The sequence below is a fragment of the Myotis yumanensis genome, unplaced genomic scaffold (assembly GCF_028538775.1).
Source record: "Myotis yumanensis isolate MYYU_CA2020_CCGP unplaced genomic scaffold, mMyoYum1.0.hap1 SCAF_5, whole genome shotgun sequence".
NCBI lineage: Eukaryota > Metazoa > Chordata > Mammalia > Chiroptera > Vespertilionidae > Myotis > Myotis yumanensis.
Genome location: NW_027223756.1, coordinates 84,413,273 through 84,433,699, shown reverse-complemented (window position 1 = coordinate 84,433,699; position 20,427 = coordinate 84,413,273). Strand labels below are relative to the sequence as shown.

At 43.8% G+C, this 20,427-nt stretch overlaps 1 protein-coding gene across 2 annotated transcripts in view; it reads left to right on the top strand.

Annotated features, from left to right (window-relative positions):
- The window catches only part of LOC139010978 (zinc finger protein 14-like), a 29,111-nt gene extending 9,375 nt beyond the window's left edge, over positions 1 to 19,736 (top strand). Inside the window, exons 2-4 of one of the 2 annotated variants that reach the window (XM_070416116.1) lie at positions 14,467 to 14,593; positions 14,997 to 15,069; positions 15,877 to 19,736. In XM_070416116.1, coding sequence (XP_070272217.1) covers positions 14,467 to 14,593; positions 14,997 to 15,069; positions 15,877 to 17,740 — 2,064 coding nt within the window. In that variant the 3' untranslated portion in view covers positions 17,741 to 19,736. Of the gene's footprint in view, positions 1 to 14,466; positions 14,594 to 14,996; positions 15,070 to 15,876 lie in introns of those variants that run through there. The other variant, XM_070416117.1, reaches the window with a different exon arrangement.
- Positions 19,737 to 20,427: the final 691 nt, after the last annotated feature.

Here is a 20,427-nt window from a genome sequence, read left to right as displayed (position 1 = left end):
GGAGCAGTTATGGCCACGCTCAGTCCCGTTCCCAGAGGCTCTGCTTCACAGAACCCCGGGAGCCGCTGCAAACTTCGGAGAGAAAGCTGCCCTCAGGTTCCAACTGATGCCGGATAATCCCGCTTCTCCCGTTTGAGTCTGGGTCCCTAGAGACTCGCCCGGATCTGGAGCCCAGAGTCTGAGACTCACTCCCGACAGAAAACGACAACCGCGCCCTCAGCCACCAGCCCGCTTTGCGTGCGCACCTCGGTACCTTTGTATTTTCCACACTGCGCCGCCTCTGAGCCTCGATTTGCTGTTCTCTTTCCTTCTAGTTGTAGAGTCTCTCTTCAGCCAGCCTTCCTGTGGTTCTGGGTGATGTCCGTTCAGTCTTTTAGTTGTATTTTTGAAATGGTTGTTTGTGGCAGCGGTCTCCGGTGTTTACCTACGCCGCCATCTTGGTCTCCTCTCCTCCATCCTAAGTATCTTAATTTTTTTTCGTTGCCAAAGTAAATTGGATTGCTTGTTTAGTTTCTCTTTCTGGGAATTCATTATTGGTGTATAAACAAACTATCGATTTTTGGGTATTGATTTTGTAACCTGCTACATTGCCAAATTCATTGATTAAATCTAGTACCGTTTTGGTGGAGTCTTTAGGGTTTTCTGTGTACAATATCATGTCTTCTGTGAATAATGAGAGTTATACTTCCTCCTTTCCAATTTGGATGCCTTTTATTTCTTCGTGTCTGAATGCTGTGACTAGGACTTCCAGAACTATGTTGAATAAGTGGTAAAAGCGAACATCCCTGTCTTATTCCAGATGTTAGGGGAAATGCTTTTAGTTTTGCCCATTGAGTATTATGCTGGCTGTTGGTTTGTCATATGGCCTTTTTCATGTTGAGATATGCTCTTTCTATTCTCACTTTGCTGAGAGTTTTTATGAAAAATGGATGTTGGCTTTTGTCAAGTGCTTTTTCTATTGATATGATCATGTGATTTTTGTCTTTCAATTTGTTTATGTGATGTATCACATTTATTGATTTGCACATATTGTACCAGCCTGGAATAAATCCCACTTGGTCATGGTGTATGATCTTTTTAAGATATTTCTGGGCATGATTTACTAATATTTTGTTGAGGATTTTAGTATCTATGTTCATCAGGGATATTGGCCTGTAATTCTCTTTCTTTGTAATGTCTTTTTCTGCTTTTGGAATTAGGATAATGCTGACTTCATAAAAAGTGTTTGGAAGTGTTCTTTCCTCTTGGATTTTCTGAAATAGTTTGAGGAGTAAAGGTGTTAGTTCTTTGAATGCTTGGTAAAACTCCCCTGTGAAACCATCGGATCTGGGCTTTTGTTTAGTGGAAGTTTTTTGATTACTGCTTCTATTTCATCAGTTGTTATTGGCCTATTCAGGTTTTCTGATTCCTCCTGATTCAGTTTCAGGAGATTGTATTTTTCTAGGAATTAGTCCATTTCATCCACATTGTCCAGCTTGTTGGCATAGAGTTGTTCATAGTACTTTCGTACAATCCTTTGTATTTCTGTGGTGTCAGTGGTTACTTCTCCACTTTCGTTTCTGGCTTTATTTATTTGAGTCATCTCTCTTTGTTTCTCAGTAGGTCTGGCTCACAGTTTATCAATTTTATTTATCCTTTCAAAGAACAAGCTTTTGGTTTTGTTAAAAATTTATATATATATAGCCCTGCACACGAATTCATGCACCAGTAGCTCTCTGCAGGGCCTGGCCGCTCTGCTCCCACTGCCCAGAGGCTACCTGTGGCCCAGAGGCCCATCTGCAGCTGGGTTTGGAATTATTGCCTTGTCGCCGTAGCGACAAAGCAAACATTGTACCAGGCCGCTCACGCTGCCCGCTCTCAGCAGCTGCCCCCTCAGCCCCGACCCCCTGGGACTGGGGGACTCCAACAGGGCTGAGAGGACTTGGCGCCACCATCTTTGTGACAGAGTGATGGTTAATTTGCATAGTACCCTTTTATTAGATAGGCTGTGTTTTAGTACTATGTTATTTGTTTCTGCTCTAATCTTTATTCTTTCCTTCCTTCTACTTACTCTGCTCTTGTTCCCTTTCTAGTTCTTTAAGTTGTGGGGTTAAATAATTTATTGCAGGTTTTTGTTTTTTGTTTTTTTGAGGTATGCCTGTAGTGCTATTAACGTCCCTCTCAGGACTGCTTTTGGTGTGTCCCCGAGGTTTTGGTTTGTTGTGTGTTCATTTTCATTTGTTTCCATTTCGTTCTTTACTTTGTTGGTAACCCATTCATTTTTAATAATGTTCTCTTTAGCTTCCATGTGTATGAAAGTTTTTGGGTGTTTTTACTGTAGTTGATTTCTAATTTCATTCCACTTGATCTGAGAAGATGTTTGATGTGATTTTAATCTTCTTGACCTTGTAGAGACTTGTTTTGTGTCTTAATGTGGTCTATCTTTGTGAATGACCCATGTGCACTTGAGAAGAGTGTATATTCTGCTGGTTTGGAGTGAAATGTTCTATAAATGTTCATTAAATCCATCTGATCCAATGTGTCTCTTAGAGTTACTGTTTCCTTGTTAACTTTTAAAAAAATATTTTTATTGATTTCAGCAAGGACAGGAGAGAGAGAGAGAGGTAGAAGCATCAATGATGAGAGAGAATCATGGATCAGCTGCCTCCTGCATGCCTCACACTGAGGATTGAGGCCACAACCCTGGCATGTGCCCTGACTGGGAATCGAACCCTGACCTCGTGGTTAATAGGTTGACACTCAACCACTGAGCCATGCGGGCCGGGCTCCTTGTTAAATTTTTATATGGAAGATCTATCCAGTGAAGTCAGTGGGGTGTTGAAGTCTCGTTCTATGACTGTATTGTTGTCAATATCTTTTTTAAGTCCTCCAGAAGTATTTTTATGTTTTTAGGTGCTCCTATATTGGTATATTGGGTGCGTATATGGTTAACAGGGTTATATGCCCTTTTTGTACCGATCCCTTTAGTACTGTGCAGTGACATTTGTTGTCTCTTGTGATGGCCTTCATTTTTAAGTATTTTGTTGGATATGATTATTGCTACTCCAGCATTTTTTTTTTCCATTTGCATGGAAAAATTTATTCCATCCCTTCACTTTCATCCTGTGTGTGTCTTTTGTTCTGAGGTGGGTCTCTTGTAGACAGCATATAGTTGTGTCATGTTTTTGTATCCATTAAGCTGCCCTATGCCTTTTGATTGGAGCATTTAATCAGTTTACATTTGGGGTTATTATTGCTAGGTAGCTATTTATTGCCATTTTCATTCTGTATGTCTAGGTTTCTCTCTCTGTTTCTTCTTCTCATTTACAGGAGTCTCTTTAGCAATTTTTTAAAATTTAAATTCTTTATTGTTTAAAATATTACATATATCTTCTTTTTCCCTCATTGAACTCTTCCTCGCTACTCCCACCCCCTGCACTTGCCCCCACCCTCCTCCTTTTTGTGGCCATTACCTATGCTTCTATGCATGCAGAGGGCCTTGACTTACGAGTGTCCTGACTAACGAGTTTTTTGAGATACCAGCTGTCTCTCGGCCGATTTTTTGCATTGAGTTGATAGAGTAATTTGAGTTAATGAGCTCCTTAATGAGCTTGGTCTCGGAACGAATTAAACTCGTAAGTCAAGGCCCCACTGTAGAATATTCAGCAGCTTTCCAGATGTGTCCCTTCAGGGTCTGAGTCTCCACTGATTGATTGGTTGTGGCCAGGGCACAGGTCATCATTCAATGCAGCTGGTCCTGAGGTCAGCCCTGGCATCGCTTTTCTGGTTTTGCTGCTTTTCTGGGCCTGCAGCTAAAATAGAAGTGTGGCCTAGAGGTTATTTCTAGGGGGAAAAGGTCGGGGTCTAAACTGCATGGCCAGCGATATGCTATGGGATGAAAGGGGATGAGGTCTGTCTGTTGCTGGGCATGACCTTCTGCCCCTGGCCCATTCTCCTTGCTCTGCTCATGTCTGTCTAACTGCCCACTACATTTCCATTATTCCCCAGGGAGAGGAGGTATTGGAGCTCCCAGACTTCATTCCTGGGGTGGCTGCTCAGATGTCATCCTCTGCTTCCCCAGGGACTGTAACACTCCAGGGGTTCTGTCTCAGCCAAAAGAGTGTAGAATGTGGAACCTTCTGAAAGTGTCTTTCCTCTGTCCTGTGGGAAGCAGGCTGCTCATCTGTGCTGAATCCAATGGATGTGTTTCTTTCCTTCAGATCCTTTATCCACTGACTAGGGAAGCCCTTTCACTCTAGTTTCCCTGAGAATGAAGATGTCAGTTGTTTGCAAGAGAGCCCTAACCGGTTTGGCTCAGTGGATGGAGCGTCGGCCTGTGGGCTGGGGGGTTCCAGGTTCGATTCCAGTCTGGGACATGTGCCTTGGTTGCGGGCACATCCCCGTTGTGGGCTTGATCCCCAGTAGGGATCAAGCAGGAGACAGCTGATCAATGATTCTCTGTTATTATTGACTAGAGGTACGATGCAAGAAATGTGTGCAAGGAGCTCAGCCCTCGCAGCCTCGGCTTTGTCAGGAAGGTCATCTGGATGGTTGTTCTGCTATTCCGTCTAATTAGCATATTAGCTCTTTATTATATAGGATTAGAGGCCCAGTGCACAAAATTTGTACACTGAGGTGGGGGGTTATCCCTCAGCCTAGACTGCACCCTCTCCAATCTGAGACCCCACAGGGATTGTGCCTAAAGTGGCAGTTGGACATCCCTATCACAATCCAGGACTGCTGGCTCCCAACCACTCACCTGCTTGCCTGCCTGATTGCCCCTAACTGCTTCTGCCTGCCATCCTGATCACCCCCTAACCACTCCCCTGCCAGCCTGATAGACGCCTAACTGCTCTCCTTCCAGCATGATTGCCCCAACTGCCCTCCCCTGCTGGCTTGGTTGCCCCCAACTGCTCTCCCCTACCAGCCTGGTCACCCCTAACTGCCCTCCCCTGCTGACCCGGTTGCCCCTAACTGCCCTTCCCTGCAGGCCTGATCGCCCCCAACTGCCCTCCCCTGCTGGCCCTGTCAACCCTAACTGCCCTCCCCTGCTGGCCTCATCTCTCCCCACCTGCCCTCCCCTGCAGGCTTGGTTGCCCACACCTGCCCTTCCCTGCAGGCCTGGTTCCCCCCCTCCCACAACTGCCCTCCCTCCCCTGCTGGCTGGGTTGCCCCAAACTGTCCTCCCCTGGAGACCATCTTGTGGTGGCCATCTTGTGCAAGGGCATGGCGGTCAATTTGAATATTATCTCTTTATTATGTAGGAGGCCTCTATCTCACTCTCCATCTCTCAAATCAATACAAACATTTTTTTTAAAAAATATGTAAATTTCTTAAAATTCAATACACATTATGTGCTAAGCTGTTATTATTTAAAAGAATTACATTCTAGAATGGTTTATTAAGTGCAAAATATAAAAAGAATATATAAATTGCCCTAGCTGGTTTGGCTCCATGGATAGAGCGTCGGCCTGCGGACTGAAGGGTCCCAGATTTGATTCCAGCCAAGGGCACATGCCTGGGTTGCTGGCTTTATCCCCAGTGGGGAATGTGCAGGAGGCAGCCAATCAATGATTCTCTCTCATCATTGATGTTTCTATCTCTCTTTCCCTCTCCCTTCCTCTCTGAAATCAATAAAGATATATTTTTTAAAAAAGAATATATAAATTTCTGCATTTATTTCCAATAAGTCTGTAAAATAAAAAGGTCCAACTTAAGGCTCACGGCCCACATACGCTGATGTTGTAATGTGCCCCACGACTAACACGCAGGATGCAAGATCAAATCAATGAGTCATTTAATCAATAAAGCCGGCAACTTCGAGGGAGAAGCGGCTCCAAATCTTGTAGTGCCCCGTGGCCAAAACATCAGACTTATATAGGCCAACATCACAAAGGTATTGATTACATCTCGAGGTTTGGAATGAGGAACCTGGTTTGCAAAAAGCAGTTTGTTAAAGAAGCTAGATTGAGCAAGTTAGTTAACTACAAAGATTAATTATAGTTTCAGGTCTTGGGACCACTGAGTCAACGGAAACACATTTTCTGGAGCCACTGGGGCAATTTAAAGTAATTGTGCTGTCCTGGTCTCCAGGTGCAGAGGAATGTGTTTTTGAAAGACCAGTAAAACCACAATCAATGGGGTATTCAATCCACAGTCAATGGAGTATTCAATCGAATGGGATGATTTATATAAGTTCAGAAAATCAAAATAACTTTTCTACTATTTTAGTAAGCAAATAATTACAGAAGCCAGAACAGCAGGGTTAGAATATTAAACAGCAATTTTTACCCGAGATGGTTGCTACCATGCTTCACTGATACCTCCAGCACTTGTTACTCTAATCCCCCACAAATACAGTTTTGATCATTTCTTAGGAAATGTCCCAACATGTACCAACTTTAGCCACTACCACTGGATGCCCCACACCGTTGTGGTGGGGCAGGGCCTCAGGAAGTCCTCAGGATGAGGCCAGCAGAGTTTAACAGATGCAAACAGAAGGGAGGACTCTGTACAGGTGGTGCCTGGAAAGGAAAAATGGCCCCAGACCATGAGCCACACAACTCAGTCTGTGCCAGATTCTCCAGGAACCTGATATCTGCAGGGCTGGCCCACCAAGTGTGAGGCAGGTGGGGCTCAGGGTCTCCCTTGAGGGGGAGGCACCCGTCAGGCTTGGGGGAAGGTGGGTGGAGTGGCACTCAGCCTTGAGCACCCAACTCAGGCTGTCCTGGATTCTGCCCACCCCTCAGCATGGTGGAGACACCAGGAGGGGTGTGCTGCTGGGAGTCCAGAGGTGGAACTAGGGCATCTCTCTTGAGGGGGGGGGACCAGTTAGGTTCACGGGAAACTTTGGGAAATGACCCTTGTCCCAAAGGCACACAACTCAGTCACTGACACCTTAGAGTCTGCCCACACTCAGGCAGGCAGTGACTCCCCAGCAGAGCACAAGGTCCGCAGGGTTTGTTTTTTGTTTTTTTTTTTTACCTTGTAATAAGCAGCTGGACTAGGCATTTTTTGGTGGTTGCCTGCTACAGCTTGAGCCACAGTCTGCACTTGTCCCTATTGCCTCCCACTTGAACAAGCTGATAAGAAAGCCTGGGTGGTGTCTCCTATAGAGCAGGCAGGTGATTCCAACCACAGAATCCCTGTCTGTGCAGAACTCTTGTCCCGGACCCATCTTTGAAGCCCCACATGACCTCACCAGGCTCCATTTCCGGCTCTGAAGCCAGGTCTCAGCTGCTTGAGAGGCCAGCCCGGCCCTCCTGAGACCTCTGTGTGAGTCCTAAGGCTTGTCCTGCTCTCCTGGTGTGGGTGTGAGGGGTGTGACACACTGAGCATCACTCTCATTCACACCTCTGCAGGTGAACATGACACTTGCACTTGCTGCCAGGAACAGCACATGCCAACATTACCAGCCGTGTGGGTCTGACTTCTGTTTCTCAGCCTTGCTCACCTGTGGCTGCCAGGCAGATGGTGCTGGGAGCTGTGCTGCCCCATGTGGCATTGCTGAGCCTGTTGCACCTCACTTCTATGTACCAGAGTGGGCAGTTTCATGCATTTCAAGGCAATGGGCAGGCAGAGTATGGTATTGGGACCTCTTGAAAGTGGTTCTGGAATCATTTGCTCTGGCTCTGCCAGTTAAATAAATGTGTGACCATCAAGGGGAGAAAAAAATAATACTCTTTGTAACACTTTAAGCAATAAAACAATTAAAAATAAATAAATACCTAAATAGATAGATAGATAGATAGATAGGTAAATGTGTGACCAGCTATAGCAGACTAATATTTAAGTTGATGATATTGTATGGATCATGAATGATGTTATAACTATCCAGATGGCCCTTGGCAAAAAGAAGGTTCCCACCCCGAGCTCTGTAGAAAAAATAATGAGGGCTCAACCAGGAGCTCGTCTTATTCCTTCCTCTCCCTGGACCTAAGACAAGAGAGGTTTTTCTATTTTGTCATTGCTCTACTGCAGTGGTCGGCAAACTGTGACTCAGAAGCCACATGTGGCTCTTGGGCCCCTTGAGTGTGGCTCTTCCACAAAATACCACGTGCGGCGCGCACGTACAGTGCGATTGAAACTTCGTGGCCCGTGTGCAGAAGTCCATTTCGGCCTGGGCGAGTCTATTTTGAAGAAGTGGGGGGTGTCGGTTGGTTGGGCGAGGGGAGATGCCGGGCAGGTGGGCCGCGGGATATGCAGCGTGGGGGAGGCGCGCGCGATTCGTGCGTGAGTTGAGTGAGCCAGTCAGCAGTCTCATGTGCAGTGGTTAGTGCTAGTCGCATCCGCAAATCGCACGCGGGTGACAAAAGTACCTACTCGAAGCATAAAGTTACCTGTATTTTTCCAACCAGCTGCAAATCCTACAGGTATTTTTGTCATCAGTTTAAGAATTGTAATTCTTTTGTGTTGGTGGCTTTATTATTATAAAATGAAACATTTTTGTAGGTGCCCTGTTTGAGATGGCTACAAAGAAGAAGCAAAGAAATACAGAAGACGAAAACCGTGAATTTAAAGTTGAATATACCTACCTATATAGTTTAAGTTTAAAAAATTTGGCTCTCAAAAGAAATTTCAATCATGTACTGTTAATTTTTTTTACTCTGTTGACTAATGAGTTTGCCGACCACTGCTCTACTGAATAGATCATTGGTTTTTCTGGCATCGCAAGTGGTGAGTGGGAACCTTTTCTCTGTCCCCTATACATAGACATCAGTGGGTATGATGTCTCTCTGGGAGCAGCATTAAGGGAATTATGCTGTTGGGCAGGTCCTGTGCCTGGGATAGACTGTCCTGCTGCTGGATCTCACAGGAGAGCTCAGAAATGAGACCAGTTGGGAGAAGAGCCTCTAGAGTAGCATCAAGTTCTTGGAGAAAATCACTTTTGTAAGTTTTATATTTTCAGATTGGAAAAATTTTTAACCTATTGGGATGACATTGGCTAGGAAAATTATATAAGATTCAAGTGTACAATTCTATAACACATCATGTGTATACTAGAGGCCCGGTGCACAAAAATTTGTGCACTCGGGGGGGAAAGGGGGTTCCTCAGCCCATCCTGTGCCCTCTCCCAGTCTGGGACCCCTCGGGAGATAATGACCTGCTGGCTTAGGCCTGCTCCCGGGTGGCAGAGGGCAGGCCCAATCCCTGGATGCAGCCCCTGGTCGGGAGTTGGGGCGCCGCCCCCTGACACGCACAGAGCAGGGCCCATCAGGGGGGTTGGGGCTCCATACTCTGTCACACACAGAGCAGGGCCCAACAGGGGGCTGAGGAGCTCCCCCCTCTCACTCACAGAGTAGGGCCAATAGGGGAGTTGGGGCACCACCCCCTGTCACACACAGAGCAGGGCGGATCAGAGGGTTGGGGCGCTGCCCCCTGTCATGCACAGAGCAGGGACCATCAGGGGGTTGAGGAGCTCCCCTCTGTCACTCACAGAGTAGGGCCGATAGGGGAGTTGGGGCACCGCCCCCTGTCACACACACAGCAGGACAGATCAGGGGGTTGGGACGCCGCCCTCTATCACCCACAGAGCAGGGCCGATCAGGGGGTTGGGGCGCCGCCACTGTCACACTCAGGGCAGGGCCAATGGGGAGGTTATGGTTCTACCCTGTCACACACAGAGCAGGGCCCATGGGGCGGGGGTGGGGGGGGGTGGGGGTGGGAGTTGGGGCACCGCACCCTGTCACACACAGAGCAGGGCCCATCAGGGGGTTGGGGCGCAGCCACTGTCACACTCAGGGCAGGGCCGTTGGGGAGGTTATGGCTCTACCCTGTCACACACAGAGCAGGGCCCGTGGGGGGGTGGGGGGGTTGGGGCGCCACACCCTGTCACACACAGAGCAGGGCCGATCAGGGGGTTTGGGCGCTGCCCCCCGTCACGCTGATCCGGTGCCAGGAGGCCTCGCTGCTCCGCTGATCCCGGTGCTGGGAGGCATATTACCCTTTTACTATATAGGACAGAGGCCTGGGGGCCGGCTGGTTTGCCCTGAAGGGTGTCCTGGATCAGGGTGGGGGTCCCCACTGGGGTGCCTGGCCAGCCTGGGTGAGGGGATGATGGCTGTTTGCAGCTGGTCACACACCCTTCAGGATGGGGGTCCCCACTGGGGTGCCTGGCCAGTCTGGGTGAGGGGCTGAGGGCTGCTTTCAGGCTGGCGGTTGTTGATTGAAGCTCCCAACCGCTCCTTTTTTTTATTTTATTCTGGGCCAGCTTCAGCTCTGGCTCTAGCTCTGAGAGCAGGTATCTGGTTTGTTTCGGTTCTATAATTGAAACAATGTATAACTCCAGCTCTGAGATCCAGGCCTATATTTGTTAGAATGTTTCAAACTGCCAGCTCAGAGGCCAGGCAGCAGCAGGCGGGGAACGTTGGAGTCTGCAGTCCCTGGAGCAAGCAAGCCTCATGTTCGCTTCCAGCTGCCTGGCTGCCGGCCACCATCTTGGCTGACAGTTAATTTGCATAAGGATACGCTGATTAGCCAATGGGAAGGGTAGCGGTCGTACGCCAATTACCATGTTTCTCTTTTATTAGTGTAGATTGTATTGTGTGTTCCCCACCCAGAGTCTCCTTCCATCACTATTTAATCCTCCCCTTTTCCCCCTTCTACCTCTGCACACCCCCCCTCACCCCCTTTCCCTCTGGTAATCCCCATGCTGCTGTCAGAGTCTGTTTGTGTTGCTTAATACCTTCCCCTGTTTTCATCCAGTCTCCCTTCTGACAGCTGTCAGTCTGTTCTCTATATTTGAGTCTTTTTATACTTGGTTAGCATTTTTTTCTTCCTTAGGTTCCACAGGTAAATGAAATCAAGTGATATTTGTGTTTTTCTTGCTGGTTTATTCACTTAGCATAATGCTCTCCGGGTCCATCCGTGCTGTCACAGAGGGTAAGATTCCCTTCATTTTTATGGCTGAGTAATACTCAATTGAGTTGGATCACGGCTTTTTTATCCACTCGCCTACTGATGGGCACTTGAGCTTCTTCCAAATCGGGGCTGTTGTAAATAATGCTGCAATGCACGCAGTGGGGCCTATTTTCTTTTGAATTAGTGCTTTGAATGTCTTTGGTATAATCCCAGAAGTGAAGTCACTGGGTCAGGAGCCAGTTGTATTTTTAAGTTTAGAGGAAACTCCATGGTGACACTCTATGTCCTCTTTGTGGAAGTATCTATCCATGTCCTTTGTCCATTTTTTTTTTTAATATATAAGCTATTTTCTATGTTGTTTTTTATTTCATGTTTTTAAGGCCGCACTGGCGGGTATGTTTTTTACTGATTTTGGAGAGGTAGCTAGGGTGGGAAAGAGAGAGAGATAGAGAAAAACATCTATTGGTTCACTCCTATTCACACCTCAATTGGGAATCAAACACAAAACTGGGGCATGTGCCCTAATCGGGAACTGAACCCACCACCTTTTTAAAATTATTTTTTTGGTGTTGGGTTGTATAAATTCTTTATAAATTTTGGGTAATAACACCTTACCAGGGGTGTCATTGGTGAATATGTTCTCCCACTGGGTTGTTTGCCTTTTTATTTTGTTGATGGTTTCCTTTTCATTTGATGCAGTTCCATTTGTTTATTTTTTCTTTTTTTCTCTTTCCCGTGGAGACATATCAGAAGAAGTATTGCTAGGAGAAATGTCCACGATTTTATTGCCAGTTTTTTTGGCTAGGATTTTTATGGTTTTGAGTCTTACATTTAAGTCTTTTATTCTTGTGTATGATGTAAGATGCTGTTCTAGTTTCTTCTTCTTCTCCTTCTTTTTCTTTTTCTTTTTAAAATATATTTTATTGATTTTTTTACAGAGAGGAAGGGAAAGAGATAGAGAGTCAGAAACATCGATGAGAGAGAAACATCCATCAGCCGCCTCCTGCACGCCCCCCACTGGGGATGTGCCCGCAACCCAGGTACATGCCCTTGACCGGAATCGAACCTGGGACCTTTCAGTCCGCAGGCAGACGCTCTATCCACTGAGCCAAACCGGTTTCGGCACCTTCTTTTTCTCCTCCTCCTCCTCCTCCTCCTCCTCCTCCTCCTCCTCCTCCTCCTCCTTCTTCTCCTCCTTCTTTATCATTTTCTTAGCATCATTTATTGAATATACTATCTTTACTTTATTGTGTATTCTTGCCTCCTTTGTCAAATATTCTGTGACCATAAAGGCATGGGTTTATTTCTGGGCTCTCTGTTCCGTTCCAATGATTTATATGCTGTTGTTATGCCTGGACCATACTGGTTTGATTTCTATAGCCTTGTAGTACAGTTGGATATTAGGTAGTCTGATTCATCCACATTTGTTCTTCCTCAAGATTGCTGTTGCTATTCAGGGTGTTTTGTCGTTCCGTATAAATTGTTGAATATTTGTACTAGTTATGTGAAATACACCATTGGTATCTCAATATGAATTGCATTAAATCTATAGATTGCTTTGCGTAGTATGGACATTTTAATGATTTTCATTTTTCCTACCCATAAACACCATATATGCTGCTGCTTATAGTTTACATTATAATTACAATTTACATTTTATTTTATTTTATATTAGTTTCAGGTGTGGAACATAGTGTTTAGACAAATTTTACAGTTCTCTGTCTGATATTTTCAGTACCCCCAAGACCCCTTATGTATATTGGAATCATGTGCCACTTCAACATGAAAATATTGCAGATTTCAATAAAGGGCCTTGCACATGCCAAGTCTTAAATTATTCCTCAAGGTCCAGGCCCCTGTTAGAGTGTCACAATTCTGCCGGAAAGACTTCTTTTGAGTGTGATCTTATGATTTCAATATATGTCTATGTGTCCTAAAAATCAGTTTGAAGTAACCCTCAGGCTCAAGAGTAGGACTTTTGTAGAAAGCTAAGTTGCCCTATCTTGCTCATGCCTGAGCTCTAACTCTAACATCCTATCTCCATGAAATGAGAGAGGCAAAAGAAGGTCAAACTGAGTTACTAACAAATAATATAAAAAATAAATGATCATTCATACTCCTTCACAGGAATATTTTCATTCATTCAGGTGTATCTGACTACTTCTAAGAATCTGGAGTACTTCTGGACAATATGGCCAAGTGCATTTTCTTCCAAGTTGAGTTTCCACACACTGCCTGTTGGTGATGAGAATAGAAGAGAAAGCTACCAGGCCCTTATTGTATTCATAGTTATGAGTCTTCTCTCCTGGCTGGGACCAGCACGGCTAGAGAGTGGATGAGTCCTGAGTAGGGGCAACTGGGTGTTGAGAAAAAGAAAGAGACAGTAGGGAGAGCTGAGACCAGGTGGGACACTATTCTCGGATGGAGAGACAGTGAGTGACCCAAGTTAGTGCAGCGCATTTATTATATACAGCAGGACACCAGAAAGTGTTACTACAGTTTGAGACAAAGGAAATTATGTGAAGTCATGGTAAAAGATCAAGCTGCAGTTCTTCATTCTTGTGGCTTCTCATAATCCATAATCCAGGCCTGACTGGTCCCTGATAATTGCATCCACACCTGTCACCTGGCTGAACATAGATATTACACCCACCCCCTGGCGCCTGAGCTAAATGTCAGGACTGACAACATTCCTGCCTTTGGCAAGGTATGTCTCCAGGACATGGCTTTGCTGACTCAGCCGATGACCCTTGGCTCGGGCACTCCCTACAATAGTCATTAAAACTTTATGCAGATATGACAGTATGCTTCATGGACTGCTGCATCAAATGGTGGTTATAATGGAGATGAGTCTTCTCACAAGGAATTGATGAGCTTAAAATAGGAGTATTTTAATTTATTAATATAGAAGTTGTTTAAGGTGCTCTTTACCCTGACATTAGAGAGCAATGAAGACTTGAAGTGATCACAATAAAATAATATCAATAAATTTCATGTGTTCATGAGGAAGGGAGTGTGGCAAATAAATAATGGTCTTACAATCAAGTGATAGACTGAATATTGGGGAACACATGTCCTATGTGAACTTCTTTAAAAAAAATTTTTTTTATTGATTTTTTACAGGGAGGAAGGGAGAGGGATAGAATCAGAAACAGCCCTAACTGGTTTGGCTCAGTGGATAGAGCATCGGCCTGCAGACTCAAGGGTCCCAGGTTCGATTCCAGTCAAAGGCATGTACCTGGATTGTGGGCACATCCCCAGTAGGGGGTGTGCAAGAGGTAGCTGATGGATGTTTCTCTCCCATCGATGTTTCTAACTCTCTATCCCTCTCCCTTCCTCTCTGTAAATATCAATAAAATATATATTTTTTTAAAAAGAGTCAGAAACATCGATGAGAGAGAAACATTGATCAGCTGCCTCCTGCACACCCCCTACTGGGGATGTGCCCACAACCAAGGTACATGTCCTTGACTGGAATCGAACCTGGGACCCTTCACTCTGCAGGCCGACGCTCTATCCATTGAGCCAAACACTTTAGGGCCTATGTGAACTTCTTATGAATTATGTATATATCCCCAGTGCTGTCTGTTCACCCATTCTCCTATATGCATATGTGGGATGTTTTAGGACTCAGTGGCCTTTGAGGATGTTAATGTGGAGTTCACCATGGAGGAGTGGGCTTTCCTGGATCCGACCCAGAAGAAACTCTACACAGATGTGATGCTGGAAACCTTCTGGAACCTGGCATCAGTAGGTAGTTATAGCAAATTCTTTTTTTAAAAAAAAATATATTTTCATTGATTTTAGGGAGGAAGGAGTGGGAGATAGAAAAATCAATGATAAGAGAGAATCACTGATTTGCTACCTCCTGTGCGCCTCACACTGGGGATCTAGCCTGCAAACTGGGCCTACTGGGAATTGACCTGTGACCTCCCAGTTCATAGGTTGACCGTTAACCACATAGCAACTCTGGCCTGCAACACCTTGTTACTTATTTAGTGAATTAGAAAACTAGTGTTGCTTGCTCATCAATGCTGTTTCAAGAACTGAAATATCGAAAGGGAATACATTGGTAATTAGGAATGATCACAGCTCATTGTGTATCTAAAACCTAACCATTTTTTATATTATTTAATAATTTATAATGCTTTTTCTAGCATGTATTTTAGAAGACAAATGTGAAGGCCATGTCAATGAAGATCAGCATGAAAATCCTGGGATGAATCTTAGGTGAGTCGCATTGACATGAGAAAGCATTAAGAGCACTTTTGTGTTTTTTTACACATGTTTTTACATATTTATTTTATTTATTTATAATTTAATTTTTAAAATTTATTTCAGAGAGGTAGGGAGAGGCAGAAAGAGAGACAGATCTATGATGAGAGAGAATAATTGAAGGCTGCCTCCTGTACGTTCCACACTCATAATCAAGCCAAGAACCTGGGCATGTGCCCTGACTGGGAATCGAACTGTGACCTCCTGGTTCAGAGGTCAGAGCCGATGGTGTGAAAATATATTTTTATTGATTTTAATATATGGAGGTGAGAGGGAGAAATAGATACATCGATTGGCTACCTCCTGCATGCCCTGTACTGGGATTAATAAGTCTGCAGTTTGGCCATGGTTTCTTTTGGAGCATTGAACTGGCAACTCCTTGGTGGGTGGGTCCATGCTGAACCACTGAGCCACAAAACATTCTTAAAAACAGGTAATCCAATTGTATCAGCCTAGTTTTAAATTTATTGACTCTTAGAATAATCTCCTCAAAATTTTTTTTTCTGAAATATGACCTAATATTTAGTGTATAAACAATAAATACACTTCGAAACAATATGTAGAAGTACCATTAAGAAATATAAGTGTTTTTATAATATCTATGATTCAGCCTATTTCAGAGGTTTTAGGATATCCACTTTCAAAAATCAGAAGGTACAGAAACCTGGCACTTTCCTTGAAAACAGTAAAAATGTCATTGTCATGCTATTAATAAATATTAAATCGTTAACACTATTAATAATATGGTTCTGATTTTTACAGCAGTCATGTGGTAGAGAGACTCTGTACAAGGAAGGATGGTTGTCAATGCAGAGAAAACTTCAGCCAGATTCCAAATCATAATGAGAAGAAGGAAACTCCTACTAAAATAAAACAACCTAAAGCCACATTGTGTAGGCAAATCTTCATGGATTATTTATCCTTGAATAACCACCTGAGCTCTCACATTGGACTCAAACTATACCTGTGTCAGGAATATGAAGAAAACCCTTATAAATTTATGGAACCTGAGAAACCTTTCAAGCCTCACCAACATATTCAAAGACATGAAGGCAGTCCCAGTGGGAAAGCTTTCCACTATTCAGCTTCCCTTACAAATCATGAAAGAATGCATATTCCTGGGAAACTGTATGAGTGTAAGCAATGTGGGAAAGTCTTTAGTCGTCTCAGTTACTTTAAACTTCACAAAAACACTCATAATGGAGAGAAACCATATCAGAGTAAGCAATTTGACAAAGCTTTCAGTTCTTCCAAGTACTCTGGAGAAAATGAAAGAACACACACTGCAGAAAAGCCCTATCAGTGTAAGAAATCTGGCAAAGCTTTCAGTTCCACTTCTCTTAGAAATCCTGGCGAGAAACCTAATGAATATAAGGAATGTGGGAAAGTCTTCAGTTGGCTCAGCTCTCTTGAAGCACATAAAAGAAGTCATGACAGAAAGAAGCCTCATGAATGTAAGGAATGTGGTAAAACATTTTCTTATCCCTCTTTTCTTAGAATTCATGAAATAATTCATACCCGGGAAAAACCCTATGAATGTAAGCTTTGTGGTAAAGTTTTCTCTTATTCAACTTCTCTCCAATATCATAAAATAACTCATAGTGGGGGAAAACCCTATGAATGTAACCAATGTGGGAAAGCCTTCAGTTTTCCCAGCTCTCTTGCGAGACATAAAAGAAGGCATGACGGAAAGAAGCCTCATGGGTGTAAGGAATCTATTAAAACATTCTGTCATCCCTATGCCCTGAGAAAACATGAAAGAACTCATATTGGGACAAAACCCTATGAATGTAATCAATGTGGTAAAGTTTTCAATATCCGATCTTCCCTCCGACGTCATGAAAGAATTCATACTGGGGAAAAACTCTATAAATGTGAGCATTGTGGCAAAACTTTCTTTGATCTAGGTGACCTCCAACGTCATGAAAGAATCCATACTGGGGTAAAACCCTATGAATGTGAGCATTGCGGTAAAGGTTTCTGTTATTCAGATTCCCTCCGAGATCATGAAAGAACTCATACTGGCGAAAAACCATATGAATGTAAGCAATGTGGAAAAGCCTTCAGGTATCCAAAGTCCTGTCGAAGTCATGAAAGAATACATACTGGGAAGAAGCCCTATATATGTCAGCAATGTGGTAAGCATTTTAGTTTTTCCACATCTCTTAGAAATCATGAAAAAATGCATTCTGGGGAGAAACCCTATGAATGTAAGCAATGTAGGAAAACTTTCAGATATTCTGCTTCTCTTCGAAATCATGAAAGAATACACACTGGGGAGAAACCCTATGAATGTAAGGAATGCGAGAAAGCCTTCTTTTCTACCAAATGTCTTAGAGAACATGAAAAAACTCATTATGGAAAAAAGCCTCATGAATGCAAGGAATGTGGTAAAATGTTCCTTTATCCCTCTTTCCTTAGAAATCATGAAAGAATGCATACTGGGGAAAAACCCTATGAGTGTAACCATTGTGGTAAAGCTTTCTCTTATTCAACTTCCCTCCGATGTCATGAAAGAACTCATAATAAGGAAAAACCCTATGAATGTAAGCAATGTGGGGAAGACTTTCTTCATTCCAGTTCCCTTCAAATTCACAAAAATACTCATAGTGTAGAGAAATCATAATGGATGAAGGAACTCACACTGAAAATAAGCCCTATCGTGTAAAGATTGTAGAAAAGCCTTTGACCATCCTAATTCTTTTTCTTTCTTTATCCTCACCTGAGGATATTTTTCCTTTGAGAGAGTGGAAATTGGAGAAAAAGACAGAGCGATATTGATGTGACAGAAACACATCAATTGGTTGCCTTCTGCACACACCCAGACATTTAAGCACACATGGAGAAAAACTCTAGGAATGAAAGGATTGTTGTAAAGCTTTCACTTTCTCCAAGTCTCTTAGGAAGCATGGAAGAACATATACTGGGGGAAAACCTTATGATGTAAGCAATTTGGGAAACCTTCAGTTGTATCACACATCTCGGAAGACATAAAAGAAGACATGATGGAAATAAGCCTCTTGAGAGGGCCTGGCCTGGGCCCTGGGGTTGTAGGAGGAGACACCAGGGTGGGATGGAGTCCCCATCCAGCCAGCTTCCACCTTATTTTCCCAGGTCTCCACTGGGGTGGGCTGCTGTGTGGTGGCTGCTGGGATGCCCGGGCTGAGGGAGGTGGCCAACTTATGTGCAGTGCGCATCTGCTCTGGGAACTGAGCACTTCACCTGACCTGCACCTGGCCTCTCAGTCCTGGCTCCATGCGCATCCTGGCCGCTGAGCTCCACTCTATCCTGCCTGGGCACGTGGGGCGAATCTCCCCTTCTTGCAGGTCTCCTGCCTTGGCTCTGAAGGGTTGTGGGACCTGGAGCAGCTACAACAGGCAGGCCAGCCACCAACGTCCCATGGGAAGACCTGTGGCTATCATCCCCAGGAAACCGACTTTGGAGAACAATGGGATGTTTTGAATTTAGGCAGGCATGGTAGGAATGCAAGGATTTTTGAGTCTCCTTTCTTAGATGGATCCAAAATAGATTACTAGAATACAGTGCCGTATTTTACAGTGTACAGAGTGATAGCATAATTGCAAAAAATCTTTTCTTAAGTATATTGCAACACTTTTAGGGGAAACATATTTGTGCCTAGATTTAACTGAGTTACCCTGCTGGCACAAAATAAAATGAGTGACCTTGAAAAATGCAAAGTTGAGACATTAAAGACTAATTTGGATTAATAAATTAATAGAAATGTTACTGTGATGTTATCACTATATGAGGTCCATCAGGCAAGACATGAAATACAGTTCCAGCCCTACGAGAGCTTAGATGGTAAATAGTTACCATGGATTCCTAGCCATTTTGGCTCAGTGGATAGTGCGTTGGCCTGTGGACTAAAGGATCTCAGGTTTGATTCCAGCCAAGGCCACATGCCTGGGTTGTGGGCTCGATCCCCCCAGTAGTGGATGTGCAGGAGGCAGCCAGTCAAGGATTCTCTCTCATCATTGATGTTTCTAACACTCTATCTCTCTCCCTTCCTCTATGAAGTCAATAAAAAATATTTTTTTAAAAAAATTTACCATTGTTCAATTAATCTTGAGTAAATAATGACCAAATAATTCCTAATAAGACTAAAAATTCCTCCTTTTTTACTTGGAAGTAGATTTGAGACTCATATTTAAAGACAATGTGGCCCTAGCCGATTTGGCTCAGTGGATAGAACATTGGCCTGGAGACAGAAGGCTACCAGGTTTAATTCTGGTCAAGGGCACATGCCTGGGTTGTGGGCTCCAGTTGGGGTCGTGCAGGAGGCAGCAAATCAATAATTTTCATCATTGATGTTTCTATCTCTCTCCCTTCATCTCTGAAATCAATAAAAATATATTTTTAAAAGTATATCTCTGAGAGAATGAAATAAACTTTAAAGACAATTTGATTGTTTCTAAATTTTTAAGTGTGGCATTCATGAACTGACAATGTATGGAAATAAAATGAATAAGTAAATTGAGAGATTTACAAAAAAGCATGCAGTAAATTGTTCTTTTTTTTTTTCTTAAAACCTTCTTGGTTGATGCTAAGCTATGCCAGAGTTCTTGGATCTGTAGCAACAATTACATAGCTAAATCACTTTCAATCTGAGTAAGTTGCCTGCTTTGGTATTTTATGGATATAAATTCTACCATTCAATAAAAAGCTAAAAATGATCTGCCATCCCATAGGCGCTCACACTTCAATGACTTCAAAAGGTGAAGGCTTTTTAGTGGAGGTTAATTGTTTGCAAGCAGTGAAACCAACCCTGGCTAATGTAAGGAAGGCAGGCATTTCTCTGAAATGGGGCAGATGAACACAGGCCTGTGAAAGGACCCAACAAGGGCAGCTCAAGTCCTGTCAGGGTCTGCCTGGAATGGATCTGCGATAACCAGGGTCTCCCTTGGCTTTACTACCCACAGAGTTGAATTGCCCAGATCCCTTTACTTCCATGACCAACCCTAGGCCACAGGAGGGGGAAGACTATTGAAAAATGTTCCCATTGAGACTTAATGCAGAGGTAGATGGTGGGTCCCCCGTGAAAATAGTATTGTTACAAAAGAAGAGAGAAGAGATATGGTGTGGGCAAAAACAAGAGATATGTTCTATAGGTAGGAAATGAAATTATTTGTATTCGGGAGGCATCTTCCCTTTCACTTGCAGATGCGAATTAGAAAATGATAGGGTGCTACTTGTATGGATTTATTATTTCCTATCAGATCCATTGGACAGTGTATTTAATGTAGGCATGTATTTATTGAACATCAGATGGGAGACAGAAGACACTGTATTGTA